The sequence below is a fragment of the Chiroxiphia lanceolata genome, chromosome 1, assembly GCF_009829145.1.
Source record: "Chiroxiphia lanceolata isolate bChiLan1 chromosome 1, bChiLan1.pri, whole genome shotgun sequence".
In the NCBI taxonomy this organism is placed as follows: Eukaryota; Metazoa; Chordata; class Aves; order Passeriformes; family Pipridae; genus Chiroxiphia; species Chiroxiphia lanceolata.
In genome coordinates, this window is record NC_045637.1 from 116144394 (window position 1) to 116165673 (window position 21280).

The 21280-nt window shown below is 37.1% G+C and overlaps 1 protein-coding gene across 1 annotated transcript in view; it reads left to right on the top strand.

Moving 5' to 3' along the window:
• NGLY1 (N-glycanase 1) overlaps window positions 1-21280 on the top strand; it is a 34321-nt gene that overhangs the window by 557 nt on the left and 12484 nt on the right. The window contains exons 2-11 of the mRNA XM_032688303.1: window positions 796-910; window positions 2961-3203; window positions 6657-6816; window positions 10020-10242; window positions 10954-11075; window positions 11496-11641; window positions 11827-11937; window positions 15866-16030; window positions 17320-17508; window positions 20868-21045. Coding sequence (XP_032544194.1) covers window positions 796-910; window positions 2961-3203; window positions 6657-6816; window positions 10020-10242; window positions 10954-11075; window positions 11496-11641; window positions 11827-11937; window positions 15866-16030; window positions 17320-17508; window positions 20868-21045 — 1652 coding nt within the window. The remainder of the gene's footprint in view (window positions 1-795; window positions 911-2960; window positions 3204-6656; window positions 6817-10019; window positions 10243-10953; window positions 11076-11495; window positions 11642-11826; window positions 11938-15865; window positions 16031-17319; window positions 17509-20867; window positions 21046-21280) is intronic.

Sequence of the window (21280 nt, forward strand, 5' to 3'; positions counted from 1 at the left end):
ATTTTAACTCGATTTTAACTCGATTTTAACTTCGTTTTGAGTCTATCTTCTTTTCTTTTTTTCCGGATTTTTCTCTTGCCCTTCCCTTCTGACTTAGCAAGATTGGTACCAAGAGTTAATTATAGTTGAATTTCTGCAGGTGGCCCTGTAGGGTGCACATACGCACTACTATGTGTGATTGACCTTGATGTCTTCTTCCAGCATCTCGAGGTGTACGAGCTGCCCCTCCCTGTCTATATATACTTGTAAAAGCTGCTGCGTGACACAGAATGGTGCATCCTGGGCTGACTCTTTTCAAAGGAAGAAGCAAGAGAAGGAGGTTTTTAAAAGTTGAAAGAGGAAATAGGAAGTGAGAGGCAGCCCTTTGAGAAGCAGAAACCACAGTTGTTTCACCCATGTATCAGGCACTTTAGCACAGCTTCCGTGGTGGGACTAAAGCCATCCAGCATCAAAGTGAGAAGTTCAATTAGAATGCTACCAGGTAGAGGGGGATGTGAAATTGTCTCTGAGTGTCACTGCAGACTAAGACCTGCTGGGTAGCACTACAAAACATGTGTTTATGAATTGAAGTTGTGAACTAGAATTTAGCACCGGTTTGTAACTCTTTGAGTTAAGTGCAAAAGGACAAGAATTAAGTAAAAGTTTTAGGTAGGTTTCGTGTTCTACCTACATGGTGTGAAGGAAACAAAACTTTTTAAAAATCTCTTATGAGTGACTAATGCTAATTAGTGCAGTTACCTAACTTTTAAGTGTTTATTTAATTTGCAAACATAATTATGACTTTTATTTCTTCAGGAATCCATATGAAGAAAAATATAGATTAATTCGGATTGGAAATCCAGCATTTTCCACAAGGCTGTTGCCTGTCAGAGGAGCAGTTGAATGTTTATTTGAAATGGGGTTTCAGGAGGTGAGTGTAATTTAGTAATTTCTGGTATCTTCATCAGTTTACACACTAAAATTGATGGATAATTTTTTTCTGCTTCCAGAATGGCAAGGCAGTAGATTTTAAGCCAATTGCTATTTTTTTCGGTCCTTGTTTGCAAATATTCACAGATACCAACAGTGAATTTAGATGAGGCTTCTTCAGAAATCTGGTGGAGCTAGGGCTAAGCTAATCCGTGACAAGATTGGTTTTCTGCTGCTCAGGTGCACTGCTGTTTTGCTGAATGGCTGGATACATTCCACAAAGGAAATGGTGGGAAGCAGGGTTAAAAACCCCCTCTCTTAGTAGCAACCCGCTTTTAGATGGACATCAGACTGCTCCATCAGACATTGTAAATGTGTGTAGAAACTGTCATTTGGAAGAGAGAAGAAGAAAGCACTGCATTTCTGCTCCTTGTTCCTACCATCAGTAGGGCTTCTGTGGCCCCATAGTGGGGTAGATAAGGGAAGCTGATTTGATTAAAAATCAATCCCCTAAACCAAAACCAGAGTAATAGTTTGTAGTGCAGCTGCATAAGTACTGGTGTTGTCATAGCAGCAGTAAAGGGCAGTAGACTCTTCAAATAGTAGTAGGAGGACTGAGTCTTTAAAAGTTCATTTTAAAAATTTAGAAAACTATATCCTGAAGTGGTTTGGAGTGAATCTTGATTCTGTTGCAGTCACAAAGATGTATTTTGAACATTGCTTTGTGTCCTGATGTGATCCATGTCTTGGTGGAACTTAAACTGCCAAGATTGTTAAACTAGAAGCAGCCTTTGTAATTATTGGAGACCTGGGGTGGAAACTCAGCTCTTGTTTAATAGTGCAAAGCTCTTGCTTTGCTTTGTCTATTTGATGCCACACTTCTCTATGAGTACATATATTATGTTACTTAGGCTAAGCTGTCATGAGACCTCTGCCTTCTCTTTGGGTTAATTAGTGTAATTGTTCTAATTAAAGAAAAGAAAAGGTGTGCTGAAAGAAGTGGTGACTGCAGAGGGAGAAACAATCTGTGGATTCATCTCATGCTGGTGCTCAGGAGACTTCTAATGATGTATTTTAGCCAGGAGGTGGTTGGTGTAGCTAGTGGAGCACTCAAGCAGATCTCTGAATGTGTTGGCTCAGTCTTATGGTTATTGTGTCAGTCAAGGCTGGAGCTCACCAATTTCTCTTCAGCTGGTTAACTAAAATTGTTCCTTCTTTTGTCTCTGCTTGGTAAGCAAACTTCTTCAGTTAAAAAATGAGGAATGTATTTCCTCACTCCTCTGGGAGATTGATACATTCCATTTAGTTTTGCAGTGATTTTAAGTGTTAATGTGAAGCATTACATCTGCAATGATAGGTGACCTGAGGTAGCTGTGGATAAACAAATCACTCACCTTAATAAATAGAAGTGTTTCAGTGGTAGAAACTGAAACTGTTAAAGTATAAATGCTTCAGGATATTCATGTTTTTAGCAACCTGTTTCTTTATGCTAAGTATGCTGATACTTGCTTCTGTAACAGTTACTGATTTTTTGTTATGCTGCCAATAATCGTGTTACAATCAAAAATAGGAGCCCAGAAATCAACCTGGGTGCAGGTCTCAATAAAAATAATATTTCCTATCTGAAAAGTTAAACCTAACAAATATTAATATGGAAGAGAATTCCCAGCAGGTGCCATTCTAAGGTCATCTTCTCCCAGCATTGGCTGTCCTATGCTTGTTGCCAAGCATTTCACTGCTTTCCTGTGAGAACTGGGCATTTGTTGTTCATTTCTGTTGTTGCTGCTTTCTCTGTGAAACCATAACTGCATAGCCCATGTGTGGCTCTGCAGAATAAGTTACTAACACATGATTATTATGGGCCCTTTTTCTCTAGATTGACTAGAAGTTCTTAATCTAATGGCTTCTGAAGCTGTGAGGGACATCAAGCTTCTGCTGTGAAGGGACCTAATCTGAAAGCTGAATCCTGCCAAGTCTTAGCATGATGACTTAAAAACCACTGAGTACCTTAGGTCTGCATTAACTGCTGAATTCATTTGTCTAAATTTCAGGGAGAAACTCACCTGGTTTTCCCTAAGGAAGCTTCGATTGAGCAACTACGTAAAATCAGAGACTTAATTGCTGGAGAGAGAAGCAGCAGACTGAATGAGTCAAACCAAATCCCCAAATCAGGATCCAGTGAAACTGTCAGCAGCACTCAGACAGCTGCACAACGGCCTTCAAGACCTGCCAGCTCTGTTCTTGCCCCTGCCCGTCAGCGACCAGAAACGTCACTTGTCCAGTCTCTTGAAATGGTAATTATAACCTGGAAACTTTATAGGTTCATTAGTCTTGAATATAAAGATTGAAGAAAAGTTGACTGTTGGGACAGGTTGCTCAGAGAAGCGGAGTAGTCTCCAAATGAGCACATTTATAAGCTCCATCTGGGTAAAGCTTAGAGGAACTTGGCCTGACCTGTTTTGAGTAGGAGGTTGGACTGGAGGGGTTTTTTTCCAATGGTTTCTGAAATTTTTCGAGTGTTTTCCTCAGTGTCCATGCAACTTAAACATGAAATGTGCCATAAGTAGAATATTGGCAAGAGATTTTGTTGAAGATCTCCATGAATGTTTTTTTAATCAGGCTGTCATGAAAAAAAGCTGATTTGTATTGGGAGGGAACAGCAAGGTGGGGAACAAGGGGAGGGGTGGGAAGCAAAGACTGGGCTTATATTTGGTATTTGAGAGCCAGAGAAAGAACAGGAAAGTGATTGTACTGTTTTTAGTTGTTGGCATCTTGGTTCATGCACTATGACTTCTATGTGTAGCCTGTGAGGAGGCCTTTCTTCTTTCACATGTGCCTGTCGTTGAAGACAGGAATTTAGCCAGGAGAGGACAAATCTGTAGTTATCTATGCTGAGTTTCCCTTGTCCAAGAGGTTGAGATGAAGTTCCTGATCAAGACAGAGGCAGTATCCTTTCATCTGGTGTTAACTGACCCAATGGAAAAAGATGCAACATCTCATACAGCTTTGAAAAATTAAGTTATGCCTTTAGAGAGAAGATTTTAAGGATGCTTTGGTTTAATTTTCCAAAGAGTTTTTCTCCTTAGAATCAGTGTCACTTTGGTCTTAAAGGTGGTGTAAGTTGAATCCTTTCAAAAAAAGCTTGCTTCTCATACATCCTTAAACGCAGTTTGCCACTTTTAAGTTATCAGGATATTTTTGGATACTGAACTATGACATACTGTTTATTCCCAATACCTACCCAAGATCAGTGGACAAGAAATGGCACAGCATGGTTTGAAGTGATGGCTTTTGGGGATAGAGAGCTCTCAGTGACCCATCATCACCCAAAATATCCTTTGGGAAGGGAACTGCTGTAGACACTTGAATATTAAGCTGTTTAATTATGCTAGCCTGGTAGTAGTTGCCTCTGAAATATATTAACTAGATTTATTTGAATTTGGTTGGGGATTTCTGAGTTGATTTTTTGCCTGCTTCTTGATTTTTACCGTTTCAGCCAGTTCTGCAGTGGTTTTTAGAAGTGATTATAAAACCTCTAGAGTGACTTACTGCTGTGTTGCTTAGTACTGGAACCTTTAAAAGTTGATCTTGCAATGAGAAAAATATTGCAGATTTCAAGTTGACACAATGTATTCTGATGTTAATCCTTTCCATTTATAGTTATTCTGCCCCGACATACACTAGCCATCATAGTGGATCCATTTCTTTGCAACTATTAATTTTCCACGCTTCTTGAGATTCAGCATGGATGGTGGGACCAAACTTACTACAATTTAGAGACATTGGAAATGCAATGTTGGCGCTTTATTAGAATGCTGTATTTCAGCTGATCTCTTCAGGGAACTGTACTGATAGCTCTCTGAACCACTGAATTTGATCTGTGTAGTCTGGGTTGATGGGAAGGAAGTCCATAAAATACCTTCTGACTGTGACTTGGCTGTTTTGCTTGCACAGCAATGGGGGTTTTGGTTTTTAGTGAGTATGATGCCGAGTTACAGTTGTATTATTGTTGTGTACTCTGCTGACAGATGTCAGAGAGATTTAGAGTGGTCTCTGTAGTGCAAGCATTTTTTTCTTGCCTATGTGTTACATTTGTCATTCATGGGAGTCCTGGTAAGCACAGGGAAAATTGGCTTACTTGAGACAACCCAGGAATATTCCTCAATGGCACAGTTCTAGGGACCTAACCTATCATTATTTTACCTCATATATCTCTTCTGCACTTCTCGTCGTAAAATGTTCTTGAGACTCAGGGAAAGAAAAGCTCTGGCTAGCCATTAATTCTGTTAGATGGATTCTGATCCTTTCCTAGATGGCATAGTGACTACAGGAGGAAACTTGTATCCAAACTTAGAACTGCCGTGAGGTTCACCACCCTTCTAAGATTTTTGCGTAAGACTTCATCATTACACAGTGGCTTCCATGAAACCAGTTAAGCACTACTGTAACACTTAGGGTGTTTGCCAGTGGGAAAACTGGAGTAGTTTTTCTAGGAGACTTCCTGCTGTGCTTAGCAATGTCTCTGAATATTCTTTCAGGAAGCTGACAGAACATGAAGGTCTATAAGCCTTTGGCAGTCTCTAAGATCCCTTATTTCTGTTCTTTCAACTTGCATTAAAGTGAATCTGGACACAATTCAGTTCATGATGTTAAACCAGTTACCTATAGCTTACGACCTCCAGGAGGAGTAAAACCAGCTCTGTTCTGTTTTAGCAGTTATGAAAATTAAAGACTGGTCCTGCAGTACTCTCCAGCATCAAAATAATCACTTGTAATTTAAGTGCTCCTTTGAAAGAAATTATCTTCTGAAGAGTTCTCACACATGTGTTTGCTGCCAGCATCTCAGGAAAGTGTGGGATTTTTGATTAAATTAAGATGGTAGTTAACAAGGCAAAAGACTGAAGCATGATATAGCAGTAGAGAAAAAGGTAATTTAGCAGTGCCACGGGCTTCCCCCCAAAATATGCTAGGCCCTTAATTTAAAAATCCCATTTTATTTTCTATGTTACTCCCCTTTAAATGGGGGTAAGTAGCTTGCTCAGCTACTAACTCCGTTATTATTAACTTCAGCTGTTTATTTTACTAGCTATGGGTGTACCTTATTGGGTGCAACTTGTAGTTGTCACTAGGTGACACTTAGGATGACTGACTGATCAAGCCTAGTTCTCATACACAATTTCTACTGAAACAGTATGTTCACTTTATAGTCACAGGGCTGTCTGTTCAAATCTGTGTCAGAGTTGATGTGTGAGAGAAGAAAGTAGAAATAGAGAGGCAGCATTCATAAATAAGAAATAAAAAAGCAGCAGTCATCAATAACAAGAGTTCTACGAATTGGTCTAGCAGTGTCCAGGAAATTAAAGTGTTTACAGGTTTTTTTATGGATTTCAGGTAAAATGTGTCCAAAAGAAAGGTGGGGGGATGGAGTAGGGGACTGGAATAAGTCAAAAGCTTTGCTGTCGTAGGTGTCCTTAGAAACAATTTTCTCTTCTGTCTGAGTCAGTACACTTTTCACTGAGGACACCATTCAGAATGCTCAGAGATGACAAGGTCAGACTTAAAGTTTGGGTGGTGTTGCCTGCGATTTTTGTTGATATCTTTACGCAGAAGCATTTTGCCTGCAATACATATAATGTAAGTATGAATATAGAATTATGAGTGACTTAAGCAAAAAATAAGAGAGCTTGGGTTTTTTGCCTTAAAGTGAAAGTTCATAAATTGTCTTATAATTGAAAATCCTTTTGCAGGCTGCAAATATCTTGAAAACACTTCAAACAAAATTTGAGGATCTCGTATTGATGTATGAGAATCCTTCTATTCAGCAGAAAGCACTAGCTGCAATTCCCCTCCAGGAATTAAAGAACAAGGCTCAGAAAAAGCTATCACAAGCTACAAGACTGGACAAAGGTAATGCTGCCAAGTTATGATGTATATGAAACTAGAAGTACGCTTTCGAACATACTGTGTGTTGGCTGTGTGTATTTGGTCATATGTTTGCAGGTTTCAAATACTGTTTCTAAGTTGGAATTACCTTCTTCCTAATTTCCTACTCTCTCCTTCTCTTATTTTTTATTTTACTTTTGTCATCCATCTTTTACTGCTTCACATAGAAATTTTGGACTTTTAATTTCTGAATTAGTAGTAAACAATGCTGGGGAAAAAAATGTTTGGATTTAGAGTGAAATAGGTGAAATAGGTACAACAAGAGGAGGGGAGCTGTTTGTTTGAGTAGCCACTATTTCGAAATTGTCAATTCTTGCAATTTTCCTGTATGTACTACATTCTAAATTCAGAATAAAAATTTTAAATACTACTTCTCTTTTTAAAAGTGATATTGGTGAGATTTTTCGCGAGACCTTTCCAAGATGCCACCTGATACAATCACCTTTCTCGCTAATGCTTAAATTAATAGAGTTGTTCACATGCCATCCTCTTGGAGCTAGATGTGAAATATAGGCCTAAATACTTGTGGTATCAGTCTCTAAAATTTGTTTTCTTCATAAATGCAAATTTGTTTTGAATGTATGAAGTTATTGTCAGTTAAAATTATATATTTCTATTTTCAGGTGACAGTTTTAGATTTGTTTCAGTGATATAGTGAAATATTATTCCGTGTGATAAATATTAAAAAAAAAATACATTTCCAAGACAATCTTTAAACATAAAAAATCCTTCTCACTGTGAATCTTTGATAGAAAACTGTTTGAGGCAATTCTGCTAACTTTATGGGAGTACTGTTGGTTTGCAAACCAGAAATAATCTCATGGTTTTTTATAAATTACTTTGTGATGTCTCATACAACCATGTGCTAATATGCAGTTGTGCCTTTGGCATTAGGGAACTTTTTCATAGTGGATTTTCTTAGTAGTTTTTGTTTTCTTATAAAACTGTACTGGGAAGTAAGAAACCATGTAAACAAGTACAAAGTATACTCATTCAGCATGCAATGGAGAAAAGAGACTTAGCAGTAATAAATGACAACTATTAAATTCCTATAAGAAGCAAAAAGAAAAAAAGGATGAGCATTCCTCTTAGACTGTGTTCTAATACTGCTGTGCACATTGTTTAAAAAGGGGAAGGAAGGAGGAGGGTGATGTTTCCAGGTGCTTCCCAAGCCATCAAGCTGATCTATTTAAAATGGCTTCCAGACCTTAATTTAGATACAAATAATGGGGAAGAGATGGAATTTCACTGTTTTAGATTGTGACAACTTGAAAGCATTTTTGAAGAGCTTTATAGGAAATTCATTTGGGAATGGACTGTGTATGACATATATGGGTAATTGGCCCTTTCAACTTCTTTGGTTTATCTATACTGCTGCACTGACTGCCACCTGTGGGAATAACTACTTAATGCTACAGAACACTTGTTTGTAGGACTTGTCTTACAACGTGTAATAAGCATTTTTGACTAATAAAGAGTTTGCTAGGAAGATTATGGTCATTTGATCAGAAGTGTGGATTTGTTTTTTACTTTTTACCACATTCCATTAGAAAGATAGACTGCACAGTCAGAAATAGCTGTTTTCTGTTCAAATAAATCACATTTGTCATTGTTCCCATGTGATATTTCAATGAAGGATTTATTTTATGAACCAAGAGAAGAATGTCCATACCATAGTAGTCATATTGTCATTGATGGGTTCTAGTTTGAATGTTATCCAGAAAAAGAGAATATGGCCTGTGCTTGAAATCTTATTGTTCAGCTTTTAGCAGAAAGTTTGACTATACAAGCATATCCATTTTGCAAGCAGTAAACCCTTGTCTGAGTGTTCCAGCGCAAAGAGTTTTCGCATACATAAGTAAAAATGGAAATTTTACTGTAATTAGAAATCAGGTGTTTTTGCTTTGATTAACAAATGATCTCTTCCCATGCACTTCACAGTCTTGGCAATGTGTGTTTAATAGTGTTAGGGCCCTTACAGGGTCTTTTGTATCAAAGACCACTACAGTTTCAGAGGAAGATGTGAACTGAGCTTAAATAAGTAAAATGCACATCTTACCTAGTCTTTTTTCACCATCCTGAAAAAGGAACTCTTGCACAAATGCAACTGCTTTCAACTTTCTTTAAGCAGCATTTTTATACATTCATTTTGTCTGTTAATATTCATTAGTCTAACCTGTCTTCACTGTGACAAGAAGAAAGCTGTAGTACATAAAAATAGCCAGGTATTAATACCTATGTTTTTGGTGATGATGGGGTTGATAGGGGACTTATTTGAATGTTTATGTATCTGCGAAAGAAGAGTATCTCTCTGGGCACTGGAGCAGAATGTGCATATAAAGATTCCAAGAAGTTTAAAGGAATGGATCTCTCCTGAGAGACTGGATTTTCACATTTTTTATTTAGGGAAAGTGGGGCTGTTTCCACGTGTCAGAACAGTGACAGTGTTTGAGTAGATTCTAAGACGTGTTGTGAACAGGACAATGGGCCAGAAGAGTTTGGTATGGTGAAATCAGCTAGAGCAGAAAATTAAAGACATGCTGTGCCTACTTTGGATAAGCTGAGAAAGGTGTGTATTTGCTGAATTTAAAACAAACTCAACTTGTTTGCATGGTATATACATATATTCTACAATAATTAAGCTGTGTTTGTAGAAAGTCTGTTCCTATTACACCTGGTTGTCTGGATTGCTGCCAGCATCTGGTTCTTTGGGATTTTGAAATCAAAGCAATTGTTATTCCTAGTTTAATAGCTAAGAATAAGAAAATAATATATAGGAGCAAAAAAACAATTAGCACTCTCCCAAAGCCCTGCAAGAGTATGAGAGACATGAGAAACTTCACCAGGCTTTGATGTATATCTGACTTGTTTTTTTGAGCGATTTCCTATTCTTGTCCTAGCTGTAGTGTTTAGGAGTGCAGTTTTTTGGTTTTAAGTTTGACCTTATTCAGTCTTGACAATTTAGATTTTCTTTTTAATGTGTGCTTAAGTATTATTATTATGAAGCTTGTTTAATATAATTTTTATATTTTAGAAGTACATATATTTTATATATGTACTTCTAAAATATCATAAAGGCCCAGAGATGCTGATTTGCGTAGAAACTGTCAAGTTCAACTAAATTACTTTTCCATATGAACTAACTTTGTGTTGTATAAATTTTACAGGTGCACATGTGAATGAAGAGGACTTCCTATTGTTGGAGCTTTTGGAGTGGTTTAAGACTTACTTTTTTCATTGGGTAAATAGTCTTCCTTGCAGCAGGTGTGGTGGGCAGACAGAACCTAAAAGTGACTACCTGTTGCCTACTGAGGATGATGTAAGGTGGAATGCCAGTCGAGTGGAAAACCACTACTGCAACCAGTGTCAGTTCTCTAATAGATTCCCAAGGTGAGCACACAGAGGTTTCCTTTGTCTTTTTTCTTGTCTTTCAACAAACAGCTTTTCATTTGTGCATTTTGTGAACAAGTGATAAGTTGTTAGTTGAAAGATTAGTGAAGCTGTTTTAAGTATGATGATAGAATGGTTGATGATCAGCAATTTCTCTACAACATCAGATTAAAAACAATATATTGGTTTCTGCTATAGGGCCTTGCTCTGAATACTTGTCTAATTTAACTTTTTTTTCACTGTTAATTTGATGAAGTACAGCTTCTAAATAAAATATGTTAGTATTGCCAACCATGTGTAGATAGGGTTTCGTTATTTCAGGGAAAACTTTCACTTCTGTGGGAAATCACATTGTAATACACGTCTTTTGCTGAGTCTATAGCAAAAGAGCAAATATCCAATCTTTGGATTATTTTTGCTATCAAAGGGACCAGTGTACAAAAATAATATTTTAAGACGTCTAAATCAATCTTAAAATCTTGAAAAATAAGATTCATTTTAGTATTGCTGTAAACATGATGGAATCACATGAGCTGAAGTAACATCCTGCTCAGACTTGTTTTGTGCAGAACAGTGATTCATTTCTGTTATCATCTATGGACTGATTAATACTGAAATCTGTTCAAAGCATCAGAAGAACAGTTGTGATGTAAAGATTTCTGAAAGGTGAAATGTATTCTCAGTTATTCTTGCTTTGTTTTTCTCCTGTAGGTATAACAACCCTGAAAAACTTCTGGAAACCAGACGTGGACGCTGTGGCGAGTGGGCAAACTGTTTTACACTGTGTTGCAGAGCTGTAGGGTTTGAAGCAAGATATGTCTGGGACTATACAGGTATCAGTGTTCTAGAATATTGTAATGTTAATATAAACCTATGCAAAATGAGGTTATGTATTTTATGTTTCTCAGATTATATTAGTCGTCAAGGCAGCATGTAGAGTTATGCAGTTCAGCTAACAAAGACAGCACACATTCAATTTTCTGTCTTGCCCGATGAGATGAAATAGGGTTCGGCAAGTAAGGTTAGATAACTGACTTCAAAATGATACAGTCTTCAGCTGAATCTAAGGGACTGTGATCCTAAGACAGAAAGAGAAAGCTCTGGTAATGTTTCTGAATGTATATGTACAGAAAACGTGTTCTTACACCTGTTCCTTTGTTTGATAAATTGGAAAAAGTTAAAAGATTCTGCAAGATTAGAAGAGATGCTCTATCCTTATAACTCACTGTGTATTCTTGGCCTTTATTACATAGATCATGTGTGGACTGAGGTATATTCTTCATCTCAGAAAAGATGGCTTCATTGTGATCCCTGTGAAAATGTCTGTGATAAGCCTCTTCTCTATGAAACTGGATGGGGAAAGAAGCTCTCCTATGTAATTGCATTCTCCAAAGATGAGGTAGGAGTAATGATGTTAATAATAAATAAACTTGCTGTGGGGCAAGTATGTTATGTATTCCATTTTGGTGGGATTTCCAGAATTATTATAGAAGATCATACTTTGATTAGCTAGCCTCTTTAAATATGAAGCAAGATAGATCAGAATTTTGGTTACTTTACTTTCTTCTTCAACTTGTGCTTGAGGTTGTTGATGTCACCTGGAGATACAGCTGTAAACATGAAGAAGTACTCTCTAGAAGGACAGCGCTCAGCGAAGCAACGCTACGTGAGACAATTAATGCACTAAATAGAACGGTATGTAGCTTTTCTTAAATGGATTTATTAAAGTGAAACACAAGCATCTGCAGAATGTGAAGTCCTTGAACAAAGGAATGCATTTGGTAACGTGATAGGAATGTCCATGCACTGTGGATGTAAAAAATACCATTAACTATACATTTTAACCTGAATACATAAGAATCAGATGCAGTGCTGAACTTATGGGAAATAAGATAAAGAATGGTATGCAAAAGGATTATCCTATTATCTATTACATAGACATGTGTGTATATGTTATTTTTCTTAGTGACTTTGGTGTAGACTTGTATATCAACAGATACTGGGTGTAAACTGCAACTCCTTTCGAACTGTGTGGACTCCTTGACAGTGGCTGAGTGTTTTCCACATCAGTAATGCTATGACTTGAAAACAGTAGCATTTACAACTGTAAGAAATGTAGGCTTAATTTGCTTTCTGTGACTTTTTACAAGCTCCAGGAAATGTGAGAAATTATTTGTTTTCCAAGACGTTCAAAAAGCATTGTTACCATCAGCAGAGCTCTGACTCAGTTGCATATATATGCACTGTTCATGCTTAACATCCCCAAAACACATGGAGACATTTATACCTGCATAATCACAGTTGCGGAACCTCTCTGCTAAGCTTTTTTCCACTCCTCAGTTGGAACAGGATGGACTTTGCTTGTATCAGTTTACCAGAATATCATAAAACCATGAACTACCTGGGGGGTTCTGTTTTGGCCTCGCTTCCTTACAGGGCTAATATTCCTGTGCATGGAAACTGTAGTTCCAGTGGTAGTATACAGCTGATGCTTTAATAAGCAGATTATGCCTTTTTAGGAGCCTGCTGGCTCGACACACTGAGAGTGTGAAGAATTGAGTTGAACTCATGTTTGAGCCCAGGGCTTGAAATCATTTTGTCAGTAATGAAAAGTTAGTCACATAGCAGAGTGGAGCACTGACAAGGCTAACCAGAGTGCAGTCACAGAGGAGGAAGGCAGCTCATCCCTGGGACTATCGAGATGTCTTGTGACTGAATGGAGTAATGAAAACCTGCTACGAGTCTCCACTTCAGCTCATATGGCTTCCTTCACTGCAGCCTGTTCGGTCAATAACTGACACAGAGGCCTCCACTAACTTTCCCTTTTCCCATCAGCTCCTGGAGACTGGCTCCACACTAGGAGGGATTATAGTCTTTTGTGTTGTTTGATGCAAAGCTCCAACACTGTGTCTTTTAAGCTCAGTTCTTCTAAGTTACAATTAAAGAGAAGCATGCCATGCAGTATACATTATCACCCGTGCTGCAGGGTTAGCAAAAATGGATTTGAGGGGTCATTGCTGCTCTTTCCTGCATAAAGAACAATGACTGTGGCCATTATTTTTCTGCGTGTCTGTTTAGTTGCCAAGCAGAGACCAAAGATGGTTCAAAGCATGTTGAGTGGCTTGCTGTTAAATGGATAACAGACAAGGATAATTTAACCTCCTCAGTACACTGTTTTACTTTTCAACAATACTGTGTGTGTTTTATCTGGGTCAGGCATTCCTAAATGAGTGTGTAGCCTCTGGGCTACCCACTATCTGATGTTATTCTATAGTACCACAGCACTGTGATAGCACTGACTACAATTTTTTTTCTCGTACTTTGTATGGGCACTGTCCTATTCCAGTCCCTTGTATGTTACCCCTATAGATAGTGGGGAGAGGACCCTGAACTTTCCACTACTTTCACTGGAAATGGGATGGTGGGACAGGGAAGCAAATTATCTTTTTATTTTCTCCAGGCCCCAATTTTTTGATAGTGATTGTAAAGGGTTATAGTTATAGCCAGGTCAACTCTTACAAGCAAAACCAGTAATTTAGGTTGAATTGCAAGCATTTCATGGTGATTAATGTGAGATGATCCAGCATTCCTTGTCAAAGGTTTAAAATTGAATTTCTGCCCTCAAATTATGTCAAACCTAGCAGTAGATCCGCTTAAACCATAGGTTTAAGTCCTTCAGGAAGCATCAACAGCACAACTCACCTGATACAGAACTAGTTTTAAAGGTGCAATTCACAATCCCTCTTCCTTCTCATTCCCTTTGTCTACCAAACAAAGATGGGGCCTGAGCATGTATGAGGGTAATATCTTAGGAGAAAAAAAAAAGACAAAACCAGAAGCAGGAAGTTTGAGCCGTGGCACTTGATAATGGAGTTCTTGAAATCCGTTTCAGCACATGGATGCTATTCATGACAATGTCATTGGTAGGAAATGGAGTTACAGGTTTTCCCAGCACAGGCAGTGTTGTTCTCTGCAGAGTCTGAGCATTGTGCATGTCTTGCATGCTGCTAGCATTTCTATGCAGGAGTCTGTCGGGTGGCAAGAATTAACATACTTGTACTGTTTATAGCTGAGGATCTCACTGATTTCTTGTATTGTACATAAAGAGGTCCATTTGCTGAAGCCTTTTCGTGTTGAAGCACTGTTCTTTAACGGTTTTTTTTTCACCTACTGTTAGAACAACTGCACAGCAAGGGCATCCAGTTCTCAGCATGGCATCACTGATTTCAGAGGTGATGCCCCCTGACACTGGGTTTCCCCTACATCAAAGGGGCTTGAAGAACATTGTAGTTGGTATTGTTAACTTAGGGTAAGCCATATCAAATTTCCTCTGAGCTGGAACAAGATCTATAGTACTGCATATGCATATCCAAAGTGTTCAGGCAACTGTTAAATTGAGAAAGGCCTGGTGTTTCACTGCTGGAATCGCTGCTTGTCATCCATCAACACAAGCAGAGGGCTTTTTCCCCCCTTGCTGTGTTAGAACTGGTATTTGGCATCTGGAATTTGTTCAGTTGGAGCTGTTTCTCATCATTTCTCTGTATTTACTTCCCTTTACCCAGTTCCACATTGTTTTTTTTGTTCTAGACAACAATCTTGAAATATCTCTTTTGTGATCTCTAATAGCAAAACTGTCTGGGGTCAGAACTGCTTTTGAGATAATTGGAATGTTTATCAGCCTAAAGTTTTGGGTCCTAGTGGGCTGAGTGTGCATGCCTTGGGTGATCACCAAAACAGAAAAAAAGATGATGTGTAACAATTTACATACTCAATGTTGAACTTAATTTTCCAGCCCCATCTGAGTTTATCCCAGGTAAAAAAAAAAAAAAAAAAAAAAAGGCTTTACATGCCAGCTTTGCATATTTGACATGAAAATCATGCAGACAAAATACCAGCCTCTCAATGAAATTTTCTGATATTTTGCATCAAAATAATGCCCATTTTTTAATTGATATAAGGAAAGAAAGCATGTTATGTAGTTCTTTTTATTTTCTACTGATTTACCTGGAAGTAAGTTTTTCTCAGTTTTCTGACATGGCCAAAAATAGAAATGTCATAGTTTGTTTATGATATATATATATATGTATATGATATACATATTTATATATGATATAGTGAAATAACTCTTTGAAGATGAACCGAATCTTTTGTTTGGGCTTAATCACAAAACCAAGACTGTTGCCAACCAAATCATTCCACCTTAGAGAAAAATAGTTTGACCCAAAAATGATACTTACCTTCCTTTCCCCCTAAATAATACTGAAAACAGCTATGGTACAGAATATATATCTCTATATAAATAGAGATCAAATATGGTATGGACGCATCTCATCATCCAAGCAAATATATTAAAAACATAGCACAAACCTCGTTTTAAAAAAAATCCACATAATTAGTGCATAGCAAGTTCATAGAGAAAGCACTACTGTTGAATAACATGCAATTATAACTGGCTTATATTTGTGTATGTGGTATAAGATTAATATTTCTAACAGTCAGTCTAGATTTTAAATCTTAGCCTGTTTTTCAATTCTGTTTTTCCCTGTTGATGTCACTCCAGAGCAGAATTACAAATACCATTTTTTTCTGAATTTTTTACTTTTTCTTATGTGTTTTTTTCCAGAGACAAAAGTCTTTGTCAGAAAGTAGAAAAAGAGAGCTCTTGGAAAGGACTATAGTGGAGCTTGTTGAATTTATTTCTCCTAAAACACCTAAACCTGGAGAATATGGTGGAAGGACATCAGGCTCAATGGCTTGGCGAATGGCCAGAGGTGAAATTGGTCCAGAGGTATTTAACTTTTGCACTGATGACCATCTTAGAGGTAGCTAACTAGAGGTTTTATGATTATGCTCTGCAGAGGAAGAGCATCTCATGTTAGGTAGCTAGCAGATTTAAAACAAGTGAATTATGCAAAAACATTAGGTGCACGTTTGATGTGAATTCAGTAGAGGTCCACAAGTAAATTTGGGCAACTGATGATTGTCTGTTGATTCCAGTAATGTTTGGGAATCCTTGATCTAAAGTGTGTTTTGTTCTTACAAATTAATAAAAAATAATTTTTCCTTTTAATAGTTGGTGTGACAGAACTAGAAAATTTAAGACAGTTGAAAACAATTGGGAAAACTTTAAAAAAGTGTTTCTATTATTAGTTACTTCCAGCTTTTAACCGATAGTAGGTTTTGACCAACTGTTTTTGTCAAGAAAACACTGTGGGAGCAACTAGAATTCTGTACTTTAAACAATCTCTTAAATAATAAGCTTGATTGATTTTCATATCAATATTTTTTTTACTATTTCCAAAAGCAAGATTTGATTTTTATTTATTTTATACTAAGATACAGTTTTCCAGAACTGTAGTCGTATTTAACTTGAGTCAGGATGCAAAGGTGTGACCTTAATCTTGGAACAAGACTGACATGTGAATGACTGACAATCCTAAATAGAACCAGTTAAGTGAAATTATTGATTTTCATAGGATTGTTTAAGTTTGAGAACCTAAGAGATTATTACAACTCTCCATAGTTTAGAAGACTTAATTTCTGCTTTGCTGAAACTCATAAGAACAATGAAATTTTTTAAGAAAAATAAGAGGGTAAAGTTACAAAGTTTGTACTTGAAGTTTTTTGAAGTTGGTTTGTCAACTGCCATACCAAAGCACCTGTGTATGGTAGTCACAGAATTACATTTGCTATTCAAATAAACATTTACTTATTGATTGCACAAGAAATATGCTCAACATATAAACTTTTTTATTCTTAACCCCTAATTTCTTACTTAAATGTGCTAATTTTATGTTAACTTGTTAAAAAATTACTACTAAAAATGATTACGTGAAAACTTTAAAAATAAAATTAGCGCTCCCCATTGTAAAAAGGTGCAGGTCTATTGTAGGAAACTGGTTTAAAACTTCTGTTCTACAGAATGCTTTTGTCCATGACCTCTCTTAAAAATGACTTTTTTTTCACTTGCAGTAAAACTGAATTGGGAAACTATGACATACTGTTTAAAAGTATCATAGTCTTTGGGGAATTTAGGCATAGGGGACTGAAGGTGCTTGTATTTTTTGCCTTTTTCAGAAAAGAAAAGAAGTACTTTTTATTCCCTCTGAAAAGGAGAAGACATCTAAACTCTTCCACCTCACCTACAATATAGTAGATGATAGTTATACACGGATTTCCAATAACAATGAAAAAATAAGTGGCTGGGAAGCAGGTGTTTGGAAGGCAGAATCTGTTTGGAGAAAAGTTGAAACAGATTGGAAAATGGTAAGAATAGCAATTATTAAAAGTATATAATCTACCGTAAAAGTATAACTCTAATAAAATAGAAAACCCTTGCCAACGTTTGGTATCAAAACCTCTCTTGGTACCCATAGAATTTAGCTGATGTTAGTAAATGTTACTGTTAAGCTTCAGGTAAGACTGCCAGATGATTTAAGAAATTGGAAATAAATTTAGCTTGTCTTTCAGAAAGGATGACCAAATTCTCTACAGATAGGCAAAGTCCTCGCCAGAGCACCAAATTTTAAAAAATGGCTTCCTTCTTATGCTTTTGGGAAAATGCTGTTTTATTGAAAAGCAGTACTTCTCTCAAAAGAAAAAAGAAAAAAAAAGAAGAAAAAAAAAGAAGAAAAAAAGGATTTTTTTGTTGTTGTTTTGGAGAATAGCTTTACAGAGTATCATATCTCCTTGATACACAAAGGAAGAAATTGTCATCCTAAATATTATAGTTCCATCTGCAAGAAGGCAAAAACCTGTCAGTTATCCAGATTATTGTATACCCTGCCCAGAATCCTTCCCATCTGTCAAGACACTGAGCAGCAGAAGAGTCGTATGCTCTAAATTTGAGAACTGAATCCTGTGAGATGGGAAGAGTGTTTTACTAGCAAACAGCTTTTCCCATAACAGCAACCAACTGTGGAACTGAACATTCCTGGCAGGGGTTATAGCATGTCACTGCTTTCTTCCCCTGCCATTTTACTAGTCTGAAGGGTCTCTGACCAAACATTTTTCTAGCTTAGGCAGTGGTTATACCTTGCATTGATGAAAATGGAGTTAGGTATGTAACTGCCTGCCTTCTGAAGGTTTTCTGTGCTGGGTCTAAACTGACTTGCAAAATCCAACAAGGGAATAGCTTGGAGAGGTTATGCTACAAAAAGGAGAAAGAAAAAGGGAAGAAATGGGAGAAAAATATAAAAGGTGTCACAACAGGGTATGCTAACAGTAGAAGAGAAGTAACAAAAACTCAGAGTGAGTGACAGCTGTTCTTTGCTTTCCTAGGATCTGCTAAAAATCCGATAGCACATTATATTTTCAAATTTGCAGTGATCACATCCTCGCTTTTGCAAGAAACATACTGTCCTTGCAATGAAACTAAACTACAGTTCTGATCACCTCTACTAATCAGATGAAACAGGGTGCGACCAATTTAAAAGGCCTGGTGAAAAGACTTTAATCTTGTATTCAGCAGCACCTCTAAAGGATGAGACAAAGGCCTTGAGAAATTAGGAGCTACAGCTCCAGGTGTCTCTCAAGCTTGTGGGGAAGGTGTGTTAGTTCTGCAGGAATTACATCCTGCAGAAAGTTTGTGTAAGAATCTAGGAGTTTAAAATGACTTTTCGTTAGGGGTTGTTTGTATTATGGGAGACAGCAGCAGGGGGAAAGGTTGTTTGGCTTTTGCCTGTTATTTTTGTGACTCCTCTAATAACTCTGCAAGATACAGCTTTGGAATTTGGTTCAGCAGCTGTCCAACAACTTAAGAGCCAAAAGAACCGTTACAGAAATACTTAGTTTATCATTTACTATGTGATGAATGGAAAGGAATTTAAATCTAAAAGCCACAGAAAATGTATCTGTAGGTATTAGCCCAGGAGTAATAGAAAATAACCATCAGCTACGTATTCTGTCTTTGCGATGTTGTTGATCGGAATGATTCAAATAAACGATCATCTTGGTCAATCTGATAGTAGCCATCTCCATCATATTTGTGTATTTTCTTGCTATTCAGTGTCACTTGACTTTATGCTACACAATGCAAACAGGTACAAATCACAGATTCAATCAGATTACCCAGAGATAACTTGGCATCCAGGGCTCAAGCAAGCAGACCACAGTAGGTGATAATAAGAGTGTAAGAACCTGTAGATCTGAAATCCATGTATTTCTAAATGGTTTGTTTTCCAGAAGAATTGCTCCGAAGAAAGAGAATTTGAATGAGTTGGTTTGTTGGTTTGGGTTTTTTCTCTGAATTCAGACTTCTTTCAAATAACTCCGGAAACAAAACAGCTGAGTTTGAAAGTTAGAGGACAGTCAAAAAGACACAAAAGAAAACTTCTTCTTTTTTTTCTGACTAAGTGCTGGAATATTATAATGGAAGACAAAACAGGCTAATGTTTAAGGCTTTTAGGGATAAAAACCTATTTGTAGTGCACCTCAACCAAGTAGTATTTAATGGAATGTTTTGGCTTCCTTGCTCAAATACAGCAGTTCAATAAGATCTGATCAAGGGAAAGCTCTTGCTAGAACTACCTGAGATACTCTAAAAAAACCTGTGGAGATCAGCACCTTCATGAACATTAATATTATATTCACAGGAAAACAGGGTAAATCATTAGATTTTCATAGGTGATCTTCAGTGTGACACATCACACCTTTGGGGTTTTTGAGCTTTCTTAAACATGGAAATAAGAACACTTAAATTCTGTTTTATAATCTGCCAATGAGATTCTCATATTAGAGTGGGATCTTTAGTAAAACATACTGCTGTGTTTATATATCATTTTATTCTGTGTTGTTCTTTCAGGATTAAAAAATAAAGAGCTAAGTCCATTCAGTATGACATTAATCAGAAGCCTGGACATTACGGAATTTTTCCGAGTTTCCTTAACCTATATTTCCAAAAGAATCACAGCAGTTTTCACTCTTTAATCAGTAATGTCCGCTTCCTTGGTTTGTTAATAATAGATAAACTGTCAGATGCTTGTTACAAAATTCTTATGAAGGTTCACAGAACTTTAATGAACGTTAATATGGGAGAGAGACTGTTCAGCCAGGTGAAGTTTAGAACAGCATTGGGACTAAATTAGGTTATGCAAAGTTCTAACAGTTGAAATAACGTTAATGAAGGATTTATATATGGCTGTCATGGGTGATATGCTTTAACCAAGACATGTCAAGTCCTAGGAGAAGTAGTGTGCAACCAGCAGCCACAGCTGAGGAATCTACTGATGACACAGTTTTCTTCATCAGCAACACTGAGCAACTTAAGTGTAGGGGCCTGTGCATTACAGAAAACCCCAGAAGTCTGCGTCTTTAAAAAATAATAAGTTAGATGTTTTTGTGGCTTGGACTTTACTGTGTATGTTGAAATAGTTTAGTGTTCCCTAGTGAAGGGCTATGAAGATGTACCATTACCTAACTGTAGAACAAACTTAAGGATGAAGGAATTTTAATATATAAAATTGTATTTAGTACAGTTTTAAAGGTTCAGAGGCTTGACAGAGAATGAAAGTGTGTTATCTTAAGATTTTTGTGTCCTTGTTAATTCGATGTTTGTGGTCATCTCAGTTTTTGACCAAATCTTGATTTGGTCATCTCAGTTTTTGACATGTCTTCTTTCCATTTAGGTTTATTTAGCCCGAAAAGAAGGATCATCCTCTGCTTCCATCAGCTGGAAGTTTGAGTGCAAGTCAGTCGGTCTAAAAATAGATAACATTTCAGTTAGGACAAGCAGTCAGACTTTTCAGAGTGGAAGAATACAGTGGAGACTTTGCTCTCCAAAAGCAGAAATTGCTCTGATGGGAGGTAAGTGTAAAATTTAAATAATTAATTATGTCACGCAGCAGAGGTGTAACTAGAAATAAATAGTTTATATGGAGAAAGTACTGTGCAAATACTAAAAATGAAATGCGAATACTTTTTCACTTTTCCAACTGAATGTTTCTTTCCTAGCAAGGTCAAGAAAATACTGTGCGTTTAATTAACACTGGTACAAAACCAGTTTTATTAATATATACAACCCTACCTGCAACAGAGCAGG